Source organism: Coffea arabica, chromosome 2e, assembly GCF_036785885.1.
Source record: "Coffea arabica cultivar ET-39 chromosome 2e, Coffea Arabica ET-39 HiFi, whole genome shotgun sequence".
Classification (NCBI taxonomy): domain Eukaryota; kingdom Viridiplantae; phylum Streptophyta; class Magnoliopsida; order Gentianales; family Rubiaceae; genus Coffea; species Coffea arabica.
In genome coordinates, this window is record NC_092313.1 from 17,636,821 (window position 1) to 17,655,648 (window position 18,828).

Sequence of the window (18,828 nt, forward strand, 5' to 3'; positions counted from 1 at the left end):
TTTGGGCCTTTTTGATTCTTACGGTTTCAGAGTCTTTTGGTATTTCATAATTTTTGGTTTCAGATGACGAGCATAACCTCCATAAGGCTTTGCAAGCTTTCAGGCACAAGTTTCTTTTTTGGAGAAAAAGTGCTCACAAATAGTATTAATCAACTGGTGCTCACGGTGTTCTTTGGTAAGGAATTTTCTATTTGTTTTCGTTGTTTTATTTGCATCCAAAACACAAAATAAATATTTCATGGATAGTGAATCACCAGTACTTTGATTAATTTTTTCCTTTTTAAATTGCCTTTGGATAGAAGGGTATAACAATCTAGAAAAAATTATTTACTATATCATTGTTTTCATAAATTTGTTTTCATTAGATAATTGATCTCTTGTGATAGAGTTTGAAGATCAACAAATAGTAGCCATATTCACAAAAGTTTTGGTTTGCAAGTTTGTCTTGAACTACTCTTCTTATTGTTTACTACCTGTTAGATAAAATTGTCTGAGAGGCAGTTTCTATTCGATTTAATTTATAAAGAATGGTTAAGCCAATTGTTTAGATTGTTTTAGTGAGCTGTTGGACGTTTTGTACAGAGATCTCCGTTGGGATAATATAGAATTAACCCAACTTGTTTAAAGTTTCTTTAATTTTTGTAAGCGCTAATTACTATAATATATAGGTGTATAGTGCTATATTTGTTACTTCCCATCTAGAAATATTAAATTTGTATAAAATGTTTCTTTATATTAGTAGGGGTCAAGGGGTAAAAATTTAATCTTTGGCAAAGTATGTTACTAGCAATTTATGAAAGTTTGTTCTTCGTTGTTACCACCAAATTAGTTCTTAAAGAAATAGTAGCAACCACCTTTTTGACTGCACAAACGTCAAGTCCAGCAAGTATTGTGAAGAGAAACTTGCCCTTCAATGATCAAATCACACAAAAAGATTCTGATGAAAAAACATTTGAAACTAAAACTCCAGCAAAAGAAAAAGTAAATGCCAGCCCTGCAAAGAAATGCAAGACTACCTTGCATATTAACTAGCATTGCTAAATTGTCAACCTCTTTTATTATGCCATTCGTCTAAACCATTCTTTTGTTATCAATCACTTCAAACTTTCTTTTGACATAATATATTATGATCTATTACCCTATCACTTTAATTGACTTAGGTTGTGTTTGGATTGCATTAAAAAATTACTGTAGCGATTTGATGTGCGTGAGGAAAAAAGATAATAGGGAAATGTGATCACGGAAAACGACGTAATTTTCCGACGGAAAACCGCAATCCAAACAAGGCCTTAACTTTTGTTAATTGTGTTTGAATATACATAGATTGACTTGAGTATGCTTTTCTAAATATATGTTCCGCTGAAATTTTAATGACAAATACATCATCCTTCAGTGGGCCACTGGCTGTGCCTTGTACTTTGCATGTATACCTGTGTACATGTACTATTGATCTGGAAATTAGGCCCTGATGATTACAAGAGCTTCTAGTCTCAAGCTGTTTGCCTGGAATTTGTTCCGCAGCACCACGAAAGACCCGAGTAATGGACAAGAAGTTTAGGCATAATCTACTCGTTATTGCAGCAAACCTTCTTGCTTTTTGCTAATCGCAATTGTTCGTCAATTCTTTTTGAAGCTACTATATATTATCCTAATTACTGAAATAAGCACCCCACTCTCACTCAATTGGCATCCACTGAAATTTGCAATCTCTGAAATCAAACCATGAGGCTAAAGACTCAAATCTCGTGTATTTCCATACCAACTTATAGACAAAGCAACAGGATAAGTTACATACCAATTCACAAGCAAAAGTCAGCTTTTATTGCGTTAACTTAACATGTCTTACGTGGCGAAGGAAAAGGGCGTCTTCTTGCTGCTTCCCCTCATTCTCCCAAGGAGCAGCCTCCTCACAAAACCAATTGCTCTTCCCCGTTTCTTGGTCGGTACAACCACCAAGGCCCCGGCTTTGGAATTTTTACTTGCTTCACGCTTTGGAACGAGGTCTGCAGCTGCTAGTTGGGAGCCAGAAGGATAAAGCGCTCTATCACTTATGGTTCGACAGGGAGGTTGCATCTGTGTCTCAGCAGTGCTTATAAGTTCCTTCGACTGGGAAGGTTTCAGATCATTCATTATAGTACTTTCTTCACTTAACATCCGATCAAGTAAGGATAATCGCTGGTTCAACTTCTTATTATTCTTGCTGGGAATAGACAACGTTTTATTTGCAGAGGATGCTTCCTTTGGTGGAGTCAGGGCATTTAACTGGCTCCCAAGGTTTAAAATGGTTGCCTCACACTCTGCCAATTTCGCAGAAGCAGCTTTTATCTCCCAGCCCTGCCAATTTGAACAATTATCAGCATGGCACTCGAGCAGTCTTTGGATTTAGGGGTTGAAGGAGTTACGTTTATCAGACTACGTATGCCCATATTGGAAAAAATATTTGATATGTGCGTGTGTGCAAATTGGACTCTAGAAAAATCTCTTGGGTTGTAACAAGAGATCATTACTCCTTTGCAACTGCATGGTGCCATTTTAGCCAACCACCGACATGGGGAAAAAAAAGATGCAGCATCACAAGTTTGCAAGACTGCTGCATATTAGTGGAAATGCATATACCAGAACTAAGATCCTCCAACTTGACTCATATGTTACTCTTGGAGAGCTCAAATTTTGAGAACGGAAAAGCTTCTATTCGTTAAAGGGGAACTTACTGTCTGAAGCAGCTTTCCCTCTTGATTTATGTCATCTCTCAGAATTTCCTTGCTGGTAAGACTGGTAATAGAATTCCAAAAGTATAGACATGACACTTCAGTTATTAAGCCAAGACAAATAGTTTTAACTCCTTTGAAACAGCAGAACTTGAGAAAAGGAAAATACCTTTCAAGTTGGAGTTGGAGTTCAAGACACGTCGCTTCCAATTCTTCACAACAGTGACTCTTATCCTCCAGTTCTACTTCAAGAGAAGACAACTTTTGGGAAACATCATTGAGTCTTGCTTTTGCAACAGTAAGGTGGGTGTCAAGTTCTTCATTTATCAATTTCTGATTTTCAAACTGCTCTTCCATCATTCTTTTTGATTCACTCAATGTTTCCAATTCAGTTTCTAAACCTTTGATGCTTTGCTGTGATTGCTCCACGTCACTTGTAAGAGCCTCGCTCTTATCCCTTGCAGACTGCAAATTCAGCTCCAAATCTTTCTGCAAGGATTTCAAAAAATTAAGCTCGGTCTTTAATGCTTTATTCTCTACTTGAAGAATAGAACGAGTCCTCTCCATTTCCAACAAAAGGTTTTGCACAAATCCAAGTTCAATAGCAGTTCCCACAGCATTGTGAGAAAAATGATGCCTCAGATCATATCCAGTACCAGAAATAGGCTGATTGGTAATACAGTTGTTCATGATCCATTCCAGAGCTGACGATAATTCTGCAGCAAACTTCTCAAAACTAACTTTCCCATCCACCAGATATTTACATGTAGCTCCAAATTGGTGCAAAACAGCAGCAAGTTCACAAGCTTTCCATCCAAAAACATGAATTGCAAAGTCTTCGGCCGTTGTGAGCTGATTAGATGGTGAAGCACCTGATTCCATCTCTAACCGGTTAGCTCGCTCAGTACAATCATGTGAATGTCCAGAAGTCAATCTTCTGACAAATTCAACAATTTTGCCAATTGAAATGCTTAGAGGTTGGATAACACCATGGCTTGTTTCTTCCAAACAGGAGCATACATCAGGAACACCTTTGGATGAGCCCAATACTGGAGATGCTGTCTGAGATTTCCATGTAATGTAGCCACTAATAGGTAGTAGCTCATTTTGTCTAGAATGAGCTGAGCTCCTTACCTCATAAGTTTCACGGTGCACTGCAGTTCTAATGTCTTCAAGAAGTTCATCAATACTTCTTTCTGAAACATGAAATTGCTCCAATATCATGTTCAGGACAGCCTGAAGCCAGTCACGGGGTTTTGTGGAAGAAGAATCACTCGTTTGTAGCTCCTGGTGCCTTTCACAAATTTCCTCTCCGACTGGAACAAGTTCCAAACCTGTTGAATCCACGTGATTCTGGCAAATCTCCCTCTTTGAGTAACCAGGTTGTACATGGTGCATATCTGAAAAAGCATGATAATTATCGTGGGGGACATTGATAGCAACTATTGCTTGCTTCTCCATTTCAACAAAATCATCCATCAGGCTCATGTCTGATATCCCCAACGTTCTGTGATCGGGCATATTCTTGTGGTCTGCATCTTTGAAATTCTCAAATTCTGAGATCAAACCAGAAGTCCATGATCGAGAACTACTTGTTTCATGTTCCTCATGGATGTTTGTATCTGATACTGAAGAGACTTTACTGGACACAGTATTCAACACAGCCAACTCCAAAGATCGCTCAGCTTTATGAGGCTCCGCTAGCTGGGCTTCACCTTGTGCTGATATGGGAACTATATGCGTGCATGATGTAACAGAATGAGAGAGATCATTATCTTTCTTTACCAAAAGATCCCTGAGAATCTTGTTTTCTTGTTCGGCATTCTGTAAACGATCAACCAAGAAACTGATTCTCTTACTGGAGATATCAAGGTTTTCTCTGGTAGATTCTCTCACAACTAAACCTCCAGAAACTGGATTGGTTTTTCTCCTCCTTGTCTCTATCTGTCGTCTTCCTTGGAGTTCAACTTCAGCCTTCAAGTTTGCGAGAAGAGCTGGAGCAGGCAGCCTCTTACGCACCATGACACGCAACCTCTGGCATTCAGTTTCTAACTTCTTTACTTTGTTCATGCTCTCTAAGTAGTGCTTCTGTGAGGCATCTGCAAAGCGGCGAGTGAACTCTATCTCTTCATTTCTAATATCAAGATCTTTCTCGAGCACACGGAACTCATATCTCAAGAAAGCATTTTCTTTTTCAACAGAATCCAGTCTTGCCATTAATGCATCAAATTCTGCTTCTACCTGGGACCTGCGAATTCTTAGATCTTCAATCAGGCTTTCTTTCACTTGGATTGCCTCACTAAGATGGGAATTCTCTGCTGTAAAATTTGCAAGCTTTTTGTTTGCTTCTGAAAACTTTTCCTCTAGTTTTTTGTGTGCCTTCTCGAATTCCTTTGAAGTTCTCATTATAGCATCATTTACTCTTTGCTCCTGTTCTTCTCTAACCACATTTAGTTGCTGCATGCAGTCCTTTAATGCCGCATTTAAGTTCCCTAGTCTGTCATTTGCGGCCAATTTTTGTTTCAAAGCTTCATCCAATTCATTTCTCAAGTGCAGTACTTCTGCCTCTACTTTCTTCTGAGCTGGAGTATAAAAGACGGAACCATTTTACTTTTCTGATTAGCCATTTATACGTTTCAGAGATCAGCGCAAATGCCACCGATCATTCAAACCGAAAGAATGAAAATACATTTTGGAAACTGCTTAGCATACAATATTAAAGAATGCAAAGTTTGCGCTTATCACCTGCCATAGCTTCTTCTGCCATTTTTGCATGATTTTGCAGAAGCTCTTCTTTAGCATTGCTTTCAGTTGTCAGAAAAGCTAACTTCTCGTTAAGGATCTTAACGGATTCCTCCAGAGCTATTTCGTTTTCATTTGGAAGAATCTGCACCCACACAAATGAAATGAAATCACGTGGCAAAAATCAAAAGAAAGAGCTTGCAATTTCAAAGCAGAGTTTCTTGTGCGAGACCAGTAATAGTCTTTTGATGGCACCAGAACCAACTAATTCAAAGCTTGAGTGTATAAGCTTATTACACGTAGTGAAGAATTTGAACCAACTTATTGCACGTAGTGAAGAATTTGAACCACGTCACACAGGCTTGACAGAGAAGAGACAGGTTTATTTACCTCTTCTTTTCCTTTCACATCACAATCAGCCTTTCCATTTGCAATGATTGTCTTCTCTGAAGATCTTTTCCTCCAAAGCCATGTCTTCTGATCCATGATTAACTGATGAATGACAAATTAAACAGTAATCCATGTCATTTAAATTCACATAAAAAGATAAGAATGCAGTATTCCGACTCAATAGTTCAGATTGGACAATAAGAAATGCCATCTGACGTAAAATCATTTTTCATCTGCAACAAAGGCTAATAATTCAGTAAACAAATATTCATCAAAATATGTTCATGGCATTTGATTTTTTGGCTTGTAGCTTCATAAAGCAAGTCACGGCCTGAATTTAAAGGAAGCGGTCAATTTTCAATATCATCCATCAAAAACACTCTAAAGCTATTAAAAATCCTTGAGGAATACAAGTGAGTTAACAGAAGAGTCTAAAAAAATCATCATTTCTGAGACGACTAACAAATAGTAACAGCCAAGACTTGATGACCCGGTCACAATGTTGATGCTGCCTTGCAGCAAGTGCCACAGGCGAAACATGATTTGCATAGATGATGAGTAAAAACAACTTCAGATCATAGATCTTGCACAAGCAAAACTAGAGACTTGCTGGTCTGAGCAAAATTGATTCTCTTAGATGTTATCCACGCAAGCTGTTTCTTGTAAATGTGTGACTAATATATAACACTATGTAAAGATAATCAATTGCAGCCACGGGAAGAGTTGGTATGTGATCCCAACCCGGTAAGACTAGGCCGCGGCTTAGTAACTGATCTTCTAAATAGTACAAGTGCACAATTATTCAGTGAAGATCTCAGAGTTAGGTTTCTTCTCCTCCCACACTCTTCACTGTCAGAATAAAGAATCCACCAACCACCCAGAAACTGCTGGCAGATTGGAAACTTAAAATAATCCAAACAAAATAAAACAAAAGCGAAAAAAAAAAAAAAGAAGAATGAGACAAGACTCCTCGTGCATGTCAAGATTCAAGATCATGGAAAAAGAATTACAGAGAAAGAGAGAGACAGTATTAAAATAGGCGAGTACAGGCTGAGAATAGATATCCCAAAACGTAATTATTACTGCATGGAACAAGTAAAAACGACACATACGCAGGTTACTCAACTCAGCTGCCACTCTGGAAGCAGTGTGTTATGACCTCGATGAAATGAAGAAGAAGATGATATTAATACAGGCGGAAAGGTCGAATGCAGCAGCTGGGCAGCACCATGAGCTCCATTAAAATGACATAATCAAGAAGAACACGAACTTTTTAAGTAGTTAGGATCATCAGAGTCTGACACTGGGGGCGAGCAAGCTGGGAAAAATATGAGGTGATGCTCCACCGACAGAGACCCATGTCTTAATAGCCAGATCACAGTTAATATTTAATAGTAATAATGATGTGGTGGAAAGGAACAGTATGCATCGACGGTAGGTATCGAATTGACGAGCAAAATCGTAAAGGAGTCAGTGATGTGGGAATGGCGCCCACTGTACAGACTGCCAGACCCAATGGTAAGGCGATTTCATTTATTTAATCCGAAGATGCGCTACAACAATCTTCCAATTATCAATCACTACTTTTTCTTCTTTTTTTTTTTGGTAGAATTCAGTTTGATTTGGATTGATTGACTCTAATCACTGACTCCAATCAGAACATATTTTGGAATCACAAATTGTAGAATTAAGAACCATTTTTGACATTTTTATACATTCCCCTAATGCAATTTCCAAGAACTTCTATCACGTATAATCTTTGTTGAGAAAGTGATTCAAACTTAACAATCGAAACAATTCAATTATCAATTGTGCGACGCCACCCCAGAGACTGAGAGGTCCCTCCACTAATGAGATGCAATAATACTTCTTTGACATATGAGCAATTACAGAGCATGCATGACGATCAACAAAATTGACCCATCGGCCAATGATTTTGTCCTTACTTTTCCTCGGAATAAAGCGACATCTTGTCCTATATTTTATTTTCATAACCTGATCTACATGCTTGCCTCTTTTTCCTAGGAAGGTATCAAATGCTAATTAATACCCCTATATGCCAAGTTTAATTTCTTACTAGGATGGACTAGGGAGCATTACTTATTTAATACCCCCATCTTTAATTCCTTTTTTTAGAACGATAATATTTATACAACATAATCTATTTTATTAGATTGTAAAATGAATTAACAGATACACAGATCTGACTAGATTAAAAAAATATTTTAACTCATTTTTTAATTTTTTTTTACTACAAATGAGATTCAAACTTTCGATCTACAATTTAAAGAAGAATTTAATCCTTTTTTCAATTCCTTGATTAGTCTTCTTTTTTATTCGTATCGAATGTGGATTGAGATTATTGTTTTATTTGGTGGAACACCAACTGTCACCAGTCAGAGCAACTACGGGCGGCTTTCCAACTCCAAGTGGATGTTTTCAACTTTTCATTATGTCTCTTAGCGTCTAAAAGAATTTGGGTCACCATATCATGGACCAGCTTTTTGTTTGAAAGGTCAAAAAGAAAGTTCATCCATGCTTTTACTGGTTTCGTGCAACTTTTGGATCACAAAACTATTTACTCTAAGGGAAATTTGTCTAATTGATCCCTAACATTTATCAAAAACACTTTTTTAGTCCCTAACATATAAAATCAGCCAAAATTATCCCTCACATTTAAATTGTGATCCAATTTGGTCCTAATGCTCGTTTTTGTTCATTTTTCCGGTTAAAAATAGCACGTCTCTCTCACGTGATCATATTATTAGGGGTAAAACCGGAAAACACATTTCATTACCGGTTGAAAGTAAAAGGATAGGGGACCACCATCCCCTTTTCACCTTTCCCCCTCAAATTACAATTTCAAGAAACCCTAAATTGCATCCCTTAATTAACAAGCATAACTTGGAAATGTTAGTGATGATGATGACGACGACAAAGCTGTAGAGTAGGGATGTAATCGAGCCGAGTCAAGCTCGAGTAGTGCTATACTCGAGCTCGACTCGACTCATATATCCCTAGGCTCGAGCTCGATCGAGTCAAAAAAATTGATACTCGAAACTTGACTCGATGTACTCGCTCTAAGCTCGAAACTCGACTCAATAAGGCTCGACCCTTAGTCAAGCCTTATCAAACCGAGTCTAATCAAGTTTTTTGACTCGACTTGACCAAAAAACTGAGGCATTTTTTAGACATTTTTTCTTTTTAGGTATTTTTATAATTATGTTATTACTTTTTTACCCTTATAAAAATTTATTATAAAGAAGAGTATATTGTAAATTTCGTATAACCTATACCCATAATAGTCATTTTATAATTATAATACATATATATTATTTAAATTATAAATATATTATTTAAATAGCTCGGCTCGACAAGCTACTCGACAAGCCTCGAGCCAAAAATTTGAGACTCGAAACTCGACTCGAACGCCAATCGAACTACTCGAAACTCGGCTCGAACTCGGTTTGACCGAGTTCGAGCCAAACCGTTGACCGAGCTACTCGCTAGTAGCTCGGCTTGCGTACATCCCTACTGTAGAGTGTGACGGCCTACGTGCTTGGGGACATGGCATCTCGTCCTAATTTCTGCCTTAATGAATTGGATTTCGTTTTCTCCACCCTCGTCGTCAGGTCCATTCTCAATTTCCTGCTCAAGTATCTCTTGGCACCCACCTCGGGGGTTGAGGGCGCTCCTTTTTCTGGCCGCCTCCCCTCCATCTTCGCCGTGTGTCCTACCAGCCATATGTTCGAGCCGGGGACTTACGGCGTGTTCAGTTAGATGGGAACTTTTATGTACAAAGGCACCCTCTTTGCAGCCGTGGGTTTCGCCGCCGAACTCGTGGGAACTGCCATCTCCAATGCCCTGATCAAGATGAGGAAGAAGATGGATCCCAATTTCCAGACCCCCAACAATCCTCCTCCGACGCCTTTGAACGCTCTCACCTGGGCCGTCCACATGGGCGTCAGCAGCAACTTCAGATACCAAGCCCTCAACGGCATCGAGTTTCTACTTGGCCAAGGGCTTTCCCTCTTTTCTCTTCAAAAGCTTCGTCGTCGTTTTGAGGTGCTTAAATAATGTCCTTGGAGGGATGTCTTTTGTCGTACTGGCCAGGTTAACATGATCACAGGCTGCTGCTACTGTTGCTGCTCCTCCTCTTCCTCTGTCTTCCGCTGCTGCTGAACTGGAACAACAACAACAACAACAACTAGTCAAGGAGGATGAGGAGGTGGTGGTGGGTGTCCGGGAAGGTGGTGCTGCAGCTGGAGATGCTTTGCCTGCTGATAAAGTCAAGTGGTCCCCTATTATTTTACTTTCAATCGGTAATAAAATATTTTTTCCGGTTCTGCCCCTAAAAATATGATCACGTGAGAGAGGCGTGCTATTTTTAGCCGAAAAAATGAGCAAAAAAGAGCAATATGACCAAATTGGATCACAATTTAAATGTGAGGGATAATTTTGGCTGATTTTATATGTTAGGAACTAAAAAAGTATTATTGGTAAATGTTAGGGACCAATTTGGCAAATTTTCTTTACTTTAATCAAGTCTGCCATTCAACAAGAACATATAAATGTTTTTTTTTCATTTATTCTCATTTACCTATCAAAATAACTTCCTCTACAAATTCGAGAAGCCAACAAGTTGGGCAATATGAAGCTATGAACAATAAGTTGCTGTTTGTTTGGATAGAGTATTATTCCAAATAATTATTTGGAATAATTATTGTAACACTTTTTGTGATGTGATATATGTGAGATAAAAAGGTGGTTGAGAATATAAAAAAATTAATTGAGAAATGTGTTTATGATGCAAGCGAAAATTTTTTTTGGAAAATTTTGCTATCCAAACATAGCGCGCCCGCATTCTTCTTATCAAACTCTAATATGCATGTCTAAATCTTTTATTAAATCCTATCAAGTAATCCATAAATCCTGTGGATTTTACTCTCATTACCAATCCTTTTATTTTGGATTCAGTTTATCCATCGAGTAATCTCTACCCAAAAAGTCGATCCTTGTTTACCAACTGTACATTGTCTAACCAAATTCAATTATCTCTTGATACGTTCTGCTAATTTGAATTGTTCAAAAAAAAAGTGAATTAGATTTTTTCAAACTAAAATCAATATACATTGTGTTAAATCAATTCATTGAATTTTAAACTCGGTAGAATCATAGAAAAATTCAACATTTTATGAAGGAACACTACGAGTATGTAAAGTGTTTTGGGAACGATCACATTCATTAATTGTTTATTTTTTATTCGCCTCTCTCTAGCTAAAATAACTTTCTGTGTTTCCACATAATGCGTTTAATTAATGAGTGGTTTAGGCAATTGACAAGCCACATAAACGAAGTCATAAATTTTCATTAATTCATGTCTCTTTCCCCACCTCGTGGCCTTCATATTGAACGGTTGTTCTTGTAAATACAGTAATCCTCCTTCATTACTTTCAACTTGTAGTACATTTTAAATCAAACCGCTCCATGATTCGCCATTCTTATCCGAAATTATTATAATCTAACTAATCGTGAATTTTCATATTTGCATTAATTAATTAATTAAAAAAAACACTGGATGTTGTTACGAAAATGGCTATTGTGTGCGTGCATCTAAAAACCAACTCCAAAACATGCAGCTTTCTCCTCAAAGTTGTGGTTGGGTTTGGAGAGGATAGTTATCCTCTGGGCTGGACAATTCTTTGTGCGCAATCATTAATAGGCTTGTGTTAAAAGAGGGCTTGGGCTACACGGCAAAATCCTAGCAGAATTAGCAAACCCGAGCTTCCATCCATATACTGATGGTCCCCTTAAAAGCCCAAACCCAAAAAAAAAAATAAAATTCCCGGCGTCCCTGAGCAAGACCTGCCCTGGTTTTAAACATCACTAACCAATAAAAGATCGCCACGTGTTCCCGGAATCTAGCCGACTCCGTAATCGAAAAAAGAATTAAGAAAGCAAAAAGAAAAAAAAAATCCCAATCAATTTAAAAGTCAAAGCAACCCTCAGAATTGTTCAACCAAGGCTGGAGGACAAAATTGTCATTTGGCGCTGCTCGCATCACCGCCGTTCTTCCTCGATCCATATCGTCAGTCTCCTCTTCATCACCAATCCATTCTTCTCGTAATCACCAAACCTAATCTATTTATCTGTCGTAATTGTTCAATAAACCTAATTTTCTCTTGCCCATAGCAAATAATTTTTCTATGGAGATCGCACCGACGGTGCCGGCGTCTAGCGATGGCCGCGACAGAGGATCCCTGTCCGTTTCATCACCCAAGGCGGAACCTACGTCTTCTGCTTCGGCGTCGTCATCTTCGGTGGCGAAAGAGGTGACTAGTAACAGTGCGGCCGTGAGCAGGTTCGATGATGACGATGAGGAAGAGGATGTCTGCCGGATCTGCCGGAACCCCGGTGATGCCGACAATCCTCTCCGATATCCATGCGCTTGCAGTGGTAGTATCAAATTTGTTCATCAAGATTGCCTGCTTCAGTGGCTCAATCATAGTAATGCTCGCCAATGCGAGGTTCGGTGGTTTCTGATATTCTCTGTTTAGTTATGATTTCCTTTCTTTTTTTCTTTTACATGTGGTGGTATCTGCAGGTGATCTGGATTTTGGTTAGGGCTTTTTACTTTTCCTTTTCATTAAGTGTTTACTAGTCTAGTATTTAAGCATGTAAGGAGTTTTTTTATCTGAATAATTTTTAGAATCCTGAATTTGAGAGGAGAGGAGAAGTTAATAGAGATCACAAGAGCATGAAATTCAACGGCACCGAAACAGTTTGTTGTGTGTGTCTTTGTGTTTAATTGAATAAGCTGTAGTTGAGAAAGTTTAGAACAAGCCGATTGGTAGGTGGCTTATCGTTATTCTCGTTTTTAAGATGGTAGGTGTCTTTCTTGACTGACATTCATTATCCCTCTATGTCACATGAATTGCAGGTTTGTAAGCATTCATTTTCATTCTCTCCTGTTTATGCCGAGAATGCTCCAACAAGGCTTCCATTTCGAGAATTTGTGGTTGGGATGGCAATGAAAGCGTGTCATGTCCTACAGTTCTTCTTGCGCCTTAGTTTTGTGCTCTCTGTCTGGCTTCTCATCATCCCTTTCATAACATTTTGGATTTGGCGATTGGCTTTTGTTAGAAGTTTTGGTGAAGCCCAGAGACTGTTTTTGAGTCACATTTCTACTACAGTAATTCTTACTGATTGTCTGCATGGATTTCTACTTTCTGCGAGCATTGTGTTCATATTTCTTGGGGCAACTTCTTTGAGGGATTATTTTAGACATTTGCGAGAGCTTGGAGGGCAAGATGCTGACAGGGATGACGAAGGAGAAAGAAATGGAGCTCGTGCTGCAAGAAGACCTCCTGGTCAAGCTAACAGAAATGTAGCAGGTGAAGGAAATGGCGAAGAGGCTGTGGGACAGCAGGGCGTTGGTGGTGCTGGTCAGATAATCAGAAGGAATGCAGAAAATGTTGCTGCTAGGTGGGAGATGCAGGCTGCTCGTCTCGAGGCTCATGTGGAACAGATGTTTGATGGATTAGATGATGCGGATGGAGCAGAGGATGTGCCATTTGATGAGCTGGTTGGAATGCAAGGACCTGTTTTCCACCTGGTTGAGAATGCATTCACTGTAAGTTTCTCTGTGCTATAGCCATTTTTGTTCTTTTCCATAACCATTACTTGTTCCTTAGCTCAGTGCATTAAAATATTTTTTTTTACTTAGTCTGCTCTGAATAACTTCAGGCTGAGGTTTGTATGCATTTAAATAAATTATGATCTGCCACCCACTCACCATTACCTTTTATTTTTAAGAGCAAGTCCGTTGATACACTTCTTTTTGCTTCTGACTAGGTTCTTGCAAGCAACATGATATTCCTCGGAGTAGTAATATTTGTGCCATTCTCATTGGGAAGAGTTATACTTTATTATTTATCGTGGCTTTTGTCCTCAGCTACTAGCCCAGTATTGTCAACGGTCATGCCACTTACAGAATCAGCCCTCTCGTTGGCCAATATTACATTGAAGAATGCATTAACTGCTGTAGCGAATTTGACTTCTGATAACCAGGATTCGAATTTACTTGGCCAGGTTGCTGGAATGTTGAAAGTGAATGGAACAGGGCTGAATGAAGGATCAAGCAACCTTACCACCTCCTTTTCATCTGAACTGCTGAAGGGACAACCTGTTGGGCCATCACGTCTGTCGGATGTTACCACGCTTGCTGTGGGTTACATGTTTATCTTCTCCCTCATCTTCTTTTACCTTGGAGTGGTCGCATTAATTCGATACACTAGAGGGGAGCCGTTGACCATGGGGAGGTTCTATGGTATTGCTTCTATTGCAGAGACTATTCCATCACTGCTAAGGCAGTTTGTGGCTGCAATGAGGCATCTTATGACCATGATAAAGGTTGCTTTCCTTTTGGTGATTGAACTTGGAGTTTTTCCTTTGATGTGCGGCTGGTGGTTGGATGTCTGTACCATAAGAATGTTTGGGAAATCTATTGCACAAAGAGTGGAATTTTTCTCGGTTTCTCCATTGGCAAGCTCTTTGGTTCATTGGGTTGTAGGAATTGTGTACATGTTACAAATAAGTATTTTTGTCAGTCTTCTTAGAGGGGTATAAATCTGCCCATCAAACAATCAATCACTTTTTATCAATTTTTTATGTCATTCTGAATTTATCAAATAATCAAGAGTTTGTTTGTAGGTTTTACGTAATGGAGTGCTTTACTTTCTTCGAGATCCAGCTGATCCAAACTATAATCCATTCCGTGATCTGATCGATGATCCAGTTCACAAGCATGCTCGTAGGGTTCTCTTGTCTGTTGCTGTTTATGGGAGTTTGATAGTTATGTTGGTCTTTTTACCTGTTAAACTGGCCATGAGGGTGGCTCCCTCAATTTTCCCTCTAGATATTTCGTAAGTCATCTCCTCTCAGTTTCTTCTCCCCTAAGATTGTTGCATTCAACATTTTGAGTTCTCACACTCTCTCTCTCTCTCTCTCTCTGTTGCAGTGTATCCGATCCATTTACTGAGATCCCTGCTGACATGCTACTCTTCCAAATTTGTATTCCATTTGCTATTGAGCATTTTAAGTTGAGGACAACAATCAAGTCCCTACTCCGATACTGGTTTACTGCAGTTGGTTGGGCACTTGGTTTAACTGATTATTTACTTCCTAAACCTGAGGATAATGGAGCTCATGACAACGGAAACGGGGATCTAGGTAGGCAAGATAGAGCTAACGGACACCTGGGTGGACAGGATAGAGCCTTAGTGGGAGTTGTCCCTGATGATGTGAACAGAGCCAGGAATGCAGTAGGAAATGCCAGTATGTCTGAGGAGCTTGACAATGATGAGCACTCTGATACAGAGTAAGTTGCAGGAATGCTAACGATGAACCATATTCTTATTTGGACAATCATACCTCTCATATGCAGTATTCATCCTTAATAACGTACAATTGTTGGTGGAATAAAATTTTTGCTTTGGTGTGAGCTCTTTAGAGACCTAGTCCAGCCTATGGTTGTTGGAGAATGTTATAGCTTGGATGATTCATATAATTGTCTACTATTATGAGCTTTCTTTAGTCTTGACAGTAACATTACCTATACTCCAAAATTTACTTCCCTAGCTAACTAAACTTATAGAATCCTTACTACCAAGCTGATGAAGATATTACTTTGAGCTTTCCCTTTTCTAGTCTGGGCCCCTTGGACTATGTTAGTTTTTTCTTTAACTTGGGAATCCAATGACTTTAATTTACCTGTGGACACTATGATGCTAAATGACTTTAGCATGCCGTAATTTTTGGTTTTCCAACCACACTTCTATCTTTTCAGCAAATTGAACCTCAATTTCAATATACTTTTCTTTGCTGCATTCGAGGTTTTCTTGGAATTCTTCTTTTCTGGACTCTTCTAGCTATTTCTGTGATTAGCTTGATGCATTTTACTTGATTTGATTGAACTAGTACTGTGTTATACTAGAATATTTTTTTTGGAAGTGTAATTTTGGCAATTAGCTGTAAGTAAAAAATATGAAGTCTCAGTCCAACTTCAAAATCACTGAGTTCTCTTTTATCTTCCTCTCTGATTTGTATTTCAATTCTCTTCATCACTGCTTGTCTTGTATATTCTGTTAAAATATACAGCTACCATTATCTGTCAATTGGTTTCAGCAAATATCTCATTGGATTATAAATCAGCTTTATGTAACTACTGGCTTCCTGAGACTGTCACCCCCTGCCCCCGGGGGGCATGTTCCTTACATGATCTCTTTCATCTTCCAGTAGGTGCAGCTTTGTGCTTCGAATTGTGCTGCTGTTGGTAGTGGCTTGGATGACTCTTCTTATCTTCAACTCTTCCCTGATTGTTGTGCCTGTTTCACTTGGTCGAACACTTTTCAATGCCCTTCCACTTCTCCCAATAACACATGGAATAAAGTGCAATGGTAATACAACAGACTGCAGCTTTTGCAACTGTATTAAAATTATTTCCTGTTTATGGGATGAGAAATAATGCCTGATATTTGTTTTGTTTTTCTTCAGACTTGTATGCTTTTGTAATTGGAAGTTATGTCATTTGGACCGCTGTGGCTGGAGCAAGGTACTCAATTGAGCAGATAAGAACAAATAGGGCTACAATTTTGTTTAAGCAAATTTGGAAATGGTGTGGGATCGTGATTAAGAGTACTGCATTATTATCAATATGGGTATGGACATTTTAGTTCTGAACAAGTCACTGTTGTATTTGAAGTTTTCTAATTTTTTTATGGGTTGTTTGTTTGTTTTATCTGATTTCCTTACTCCTAACTCTTTTTCACTCATCTTCCAGATTTTTGTCATTCCTGTTTTAATTGGACTGCTTTTCGAGCTCTTGGTGATTGTACCAATGCGAGTGCCCGTGAATGAAAGTCCAGTTTTCCTTTTGTATCAGGATTGGGCCCTTGGATTGATCTTTCTTAAGATTTGGACTAGGCTGGTGAGTATTGCATTTGTATATTGATCCTGATTTTTTCTACTCTTCTTATGGAACTATACTGCTTGTAAATTCAGTTTCTGAAATTTGTGGTTATCTCTTCTTGAATATGAAACTAAATGATTCTATCACAAAATGGGAAAAAAAAGATAGCTTCTAATATTATACTGCTTTTGAGAGAACTAGCTGATGGGGGAAAGCATGAACAAATTCTTCTGAATGCTTTTTTATTTTTTCCAATATCACTTGTAGACATATGTAGAATACTTGCTAATCTAGGAATGGACTGTGCAATACTAAAGCTGAAAATTTGATTTGGTTTATATGTGTGTAGTAGGTGAGAGATATAGGCATCTCATTTGGAAATTTTTTTTTTTTTTGCATTGATATCAGTGAGTTTTACATCTTTCTGACCATGGAAGAGCATTTCTATTGTTGAGTTGATATTTGAAGATTAGGTAAGATTCTTATTCCTAATGAATTGTTCAAACAGGTCATGCTGGATCAAGTGTTGCCTTTGGTAGATGAGAGTTGGCGAATAAAATTTGAGAGAGTCAGGGAGGATGGCTTCTCTAGGTTGCAGGGCTTCTGGGTGCTGAGGGAAATAGTCTTTCCTATCATTATGAAGTTGCTCACTGCCTTGTGTGTTCCTTATGTTTTAGCCAGAGGAGTGTTTCCGATATTTGGGTACCCATTAGTGGTCAACTCAGCTGTATATCGTTTTGCCTGGTTGGGTTGTCTTGGCCTCGGTTTGTTGTGGTACTGTGCAAAGAGATTCCATGTCTGGTTCAGAAACCTGCACAATTCTATACGTGATGATCGCTACCTCATTGGTAGGAGGCTTCATAACTACGGTGAAGGTTTTGAGAGGCAAAATGGTGGTGTTTCCCGGGAAGGACAAAATTCTAATGAACATGGCACTAGCTTACTTCAGAGTGAACCAGATGCTACCGATGTAGGGATTAGGCAAAGGCATGTTCGACAAGATGCTTAATCTTTAGGAGAGGTGTAAAGTAGGGTGTCAATATATCAGCTTGCCAAGGTTTTCCTCATGTGAGGATTGGGCGATGGTTGAAGCATGTGTTGAAGCATCAATTTTTTTTTGCGGGCTTTTGTGAATATGACGGGCCAAAATCTTCGAATGATACAAATCAATGAGAATGTGTATAAATCATTGTGGAACTAGTACTTAAATGTATTCTGTCTGGTCAGTTAGGAGTATGCTTAGGACGCCATTTATGTCAAAATTTTTCTTTGTAGGATTTCGAACACCTTCGTGATGGTGGATTGCCAAGTAGTTGCAGATGATGAACGTTTAAGCATGTTAGATGGCAGCGGACTGCTTTGATCCGTCTTGGTTCTTCTTTTTTCAAATTATGGAAAAGAACTTTTTGACAGGGTTCTTTCCTGCTTTTCCACACAAGTGGACATAATACCTGTATTTTGCATATTTGTTAGCTCGTAACATTTGTTGCGATTCGTTTTGGATCTTGAAATGGCTTGTTAATATTAGTCAGTGTGTTGCTTACTGTAGCACCAATTGAGCTAGCCTGCAATAGTAGCAGCAAAAACCATTGAAGACCTACGATTGTTAGCTAGCCCTGCGATTGAAAAATAAAACAAAAAATAGAAAACAAAGCTATGCTACTGAACTATCTTATGCTTAGCCCCAGAAAAAAGAATGAAAAAGGAAAAACTATTTCCATCTAACACGAGAGGAAAATAAAACATACAAAAAAAAAAAAAAGAAATAACCATCTTAAGCTTAGCCCCTGAAAAAGAATGAAAAACAAATCTCAAGCTTTGATATCTCGTATCAATGTGTAGAGCGTTACGCCCACCATATTTTCGTTTTGCTGTTCTTCCGCCGCGCATTTAGGCATATGCCCGGTCGCCAATGTGAATAAGAAAAAAGTCCTGACGTCGACAATTGATATTCTATGTGATGGTATTCGCTCTGAAGAATGACAAACTGAAACGACGACGCCTACTGACAACACACCT

General features: G+C 38.6%; 2 protein-coding genes and 1 pseudogene across 7 annotated transcripts; 2 read left to right on the forward strand and 1 right to left on the reverse strand.

The window, feature by feature from the left end:
* Nucleotides 1-1,729: 1,729 nt before the first annotated feature.
* LOC113731442 (filament-like plant protein 7) lies at nt 1,730-7,191 on the reverse strand. 4 transcript variants are annotated; one of them, XM_072079484.1, is made up of 6 exons: nt 6,967-7,191; nt 5,841-5,942; nt 5,454-5,595; nt 2,878-5,290; nt 2,712-2,772; nt 1,730-2,334 (listed from the first exon to the last, which is right to left on the reverse strand). In XM_072079484.1, the coding sequence occupies exons 2-6, from the start codon at nt 5,934-5,936 to the stop codon at nt 1,843-1,845; spliced, it is 3,204 nt and encodes a 1,067-aa protein (XP_071935585.1). In that variant the 5' UTR covers nt 5,937-5,942; nt 6,967-7,191; the 3' UTR covers nt 1,730-1,842. The 4 variants fall into 4 exon arrangements, with proteins under 4 accessions (XP_071935585.1, XP_071935586.1, XP_027112525.1 ...); XM_072079485.1 differs by having other exon boundaries at nt 5,841-5,940; nt 6,964-7,191; XM_027256724.2 differs by having other exon boundaries at nt 6,953-7,191.
* Nucleotides 7,192-7,240: 49 nt separating this feature from the next.
* Nucleotides 7,241-10,203, forward strand: LOC113728670 (protein RETICULATA-RELATED 3, chloroplastic-like; annotated as a pseudogene).
* A 1,634-nt stretch (nt 10,204-11,837) lies between these two features.
* On the forward strand, nt 11,838-18,257 carry LOC113731443 (probable E3 ubiquitin ligase SUD1). 3 transcript variants are annotated; one of them, XM_027256728.2, is made up of 10 exons: nt 11,838-11,928; nt 12,033-12,367; nt 12,781-13,473; nt 13,695-14,462; nt 14,553-14,764; nt 14,860-15,219; nt 16,137-16,297; nt 16,395-16,558; nt 16,681-16,827; nt 17,318-18,257. In XM_027256728.2, the coding sequence occupies exons 2-10, from the start codon at nt 12,047-12,049 to the stop codon at nt 17,816-17,818; spliced, it is 3,327 nt and encodes a 1,108-aa protein (XP_027112529.1). In that variant the 5' UTR covers nt 11,838-11,928; nt 12,033-12,046; the 3' UTR covers nt 17,819-18,257. The 3 variants fall into 3 exon arrangements, with proteins under 3 accessions (XP_027112529.1, XP_027112528.1, XP_071935588.1); XM_027256727.2 differs by having other exon boundaries at nt 11,863-11,963; XM_072079487.1 differs by having other exon boundaries at nt 11,919-12,367; nt 13,932-14,462.
* The last annotated feature ends 571 nt before the right edge of the window (nt 18,258-18,828 follow it).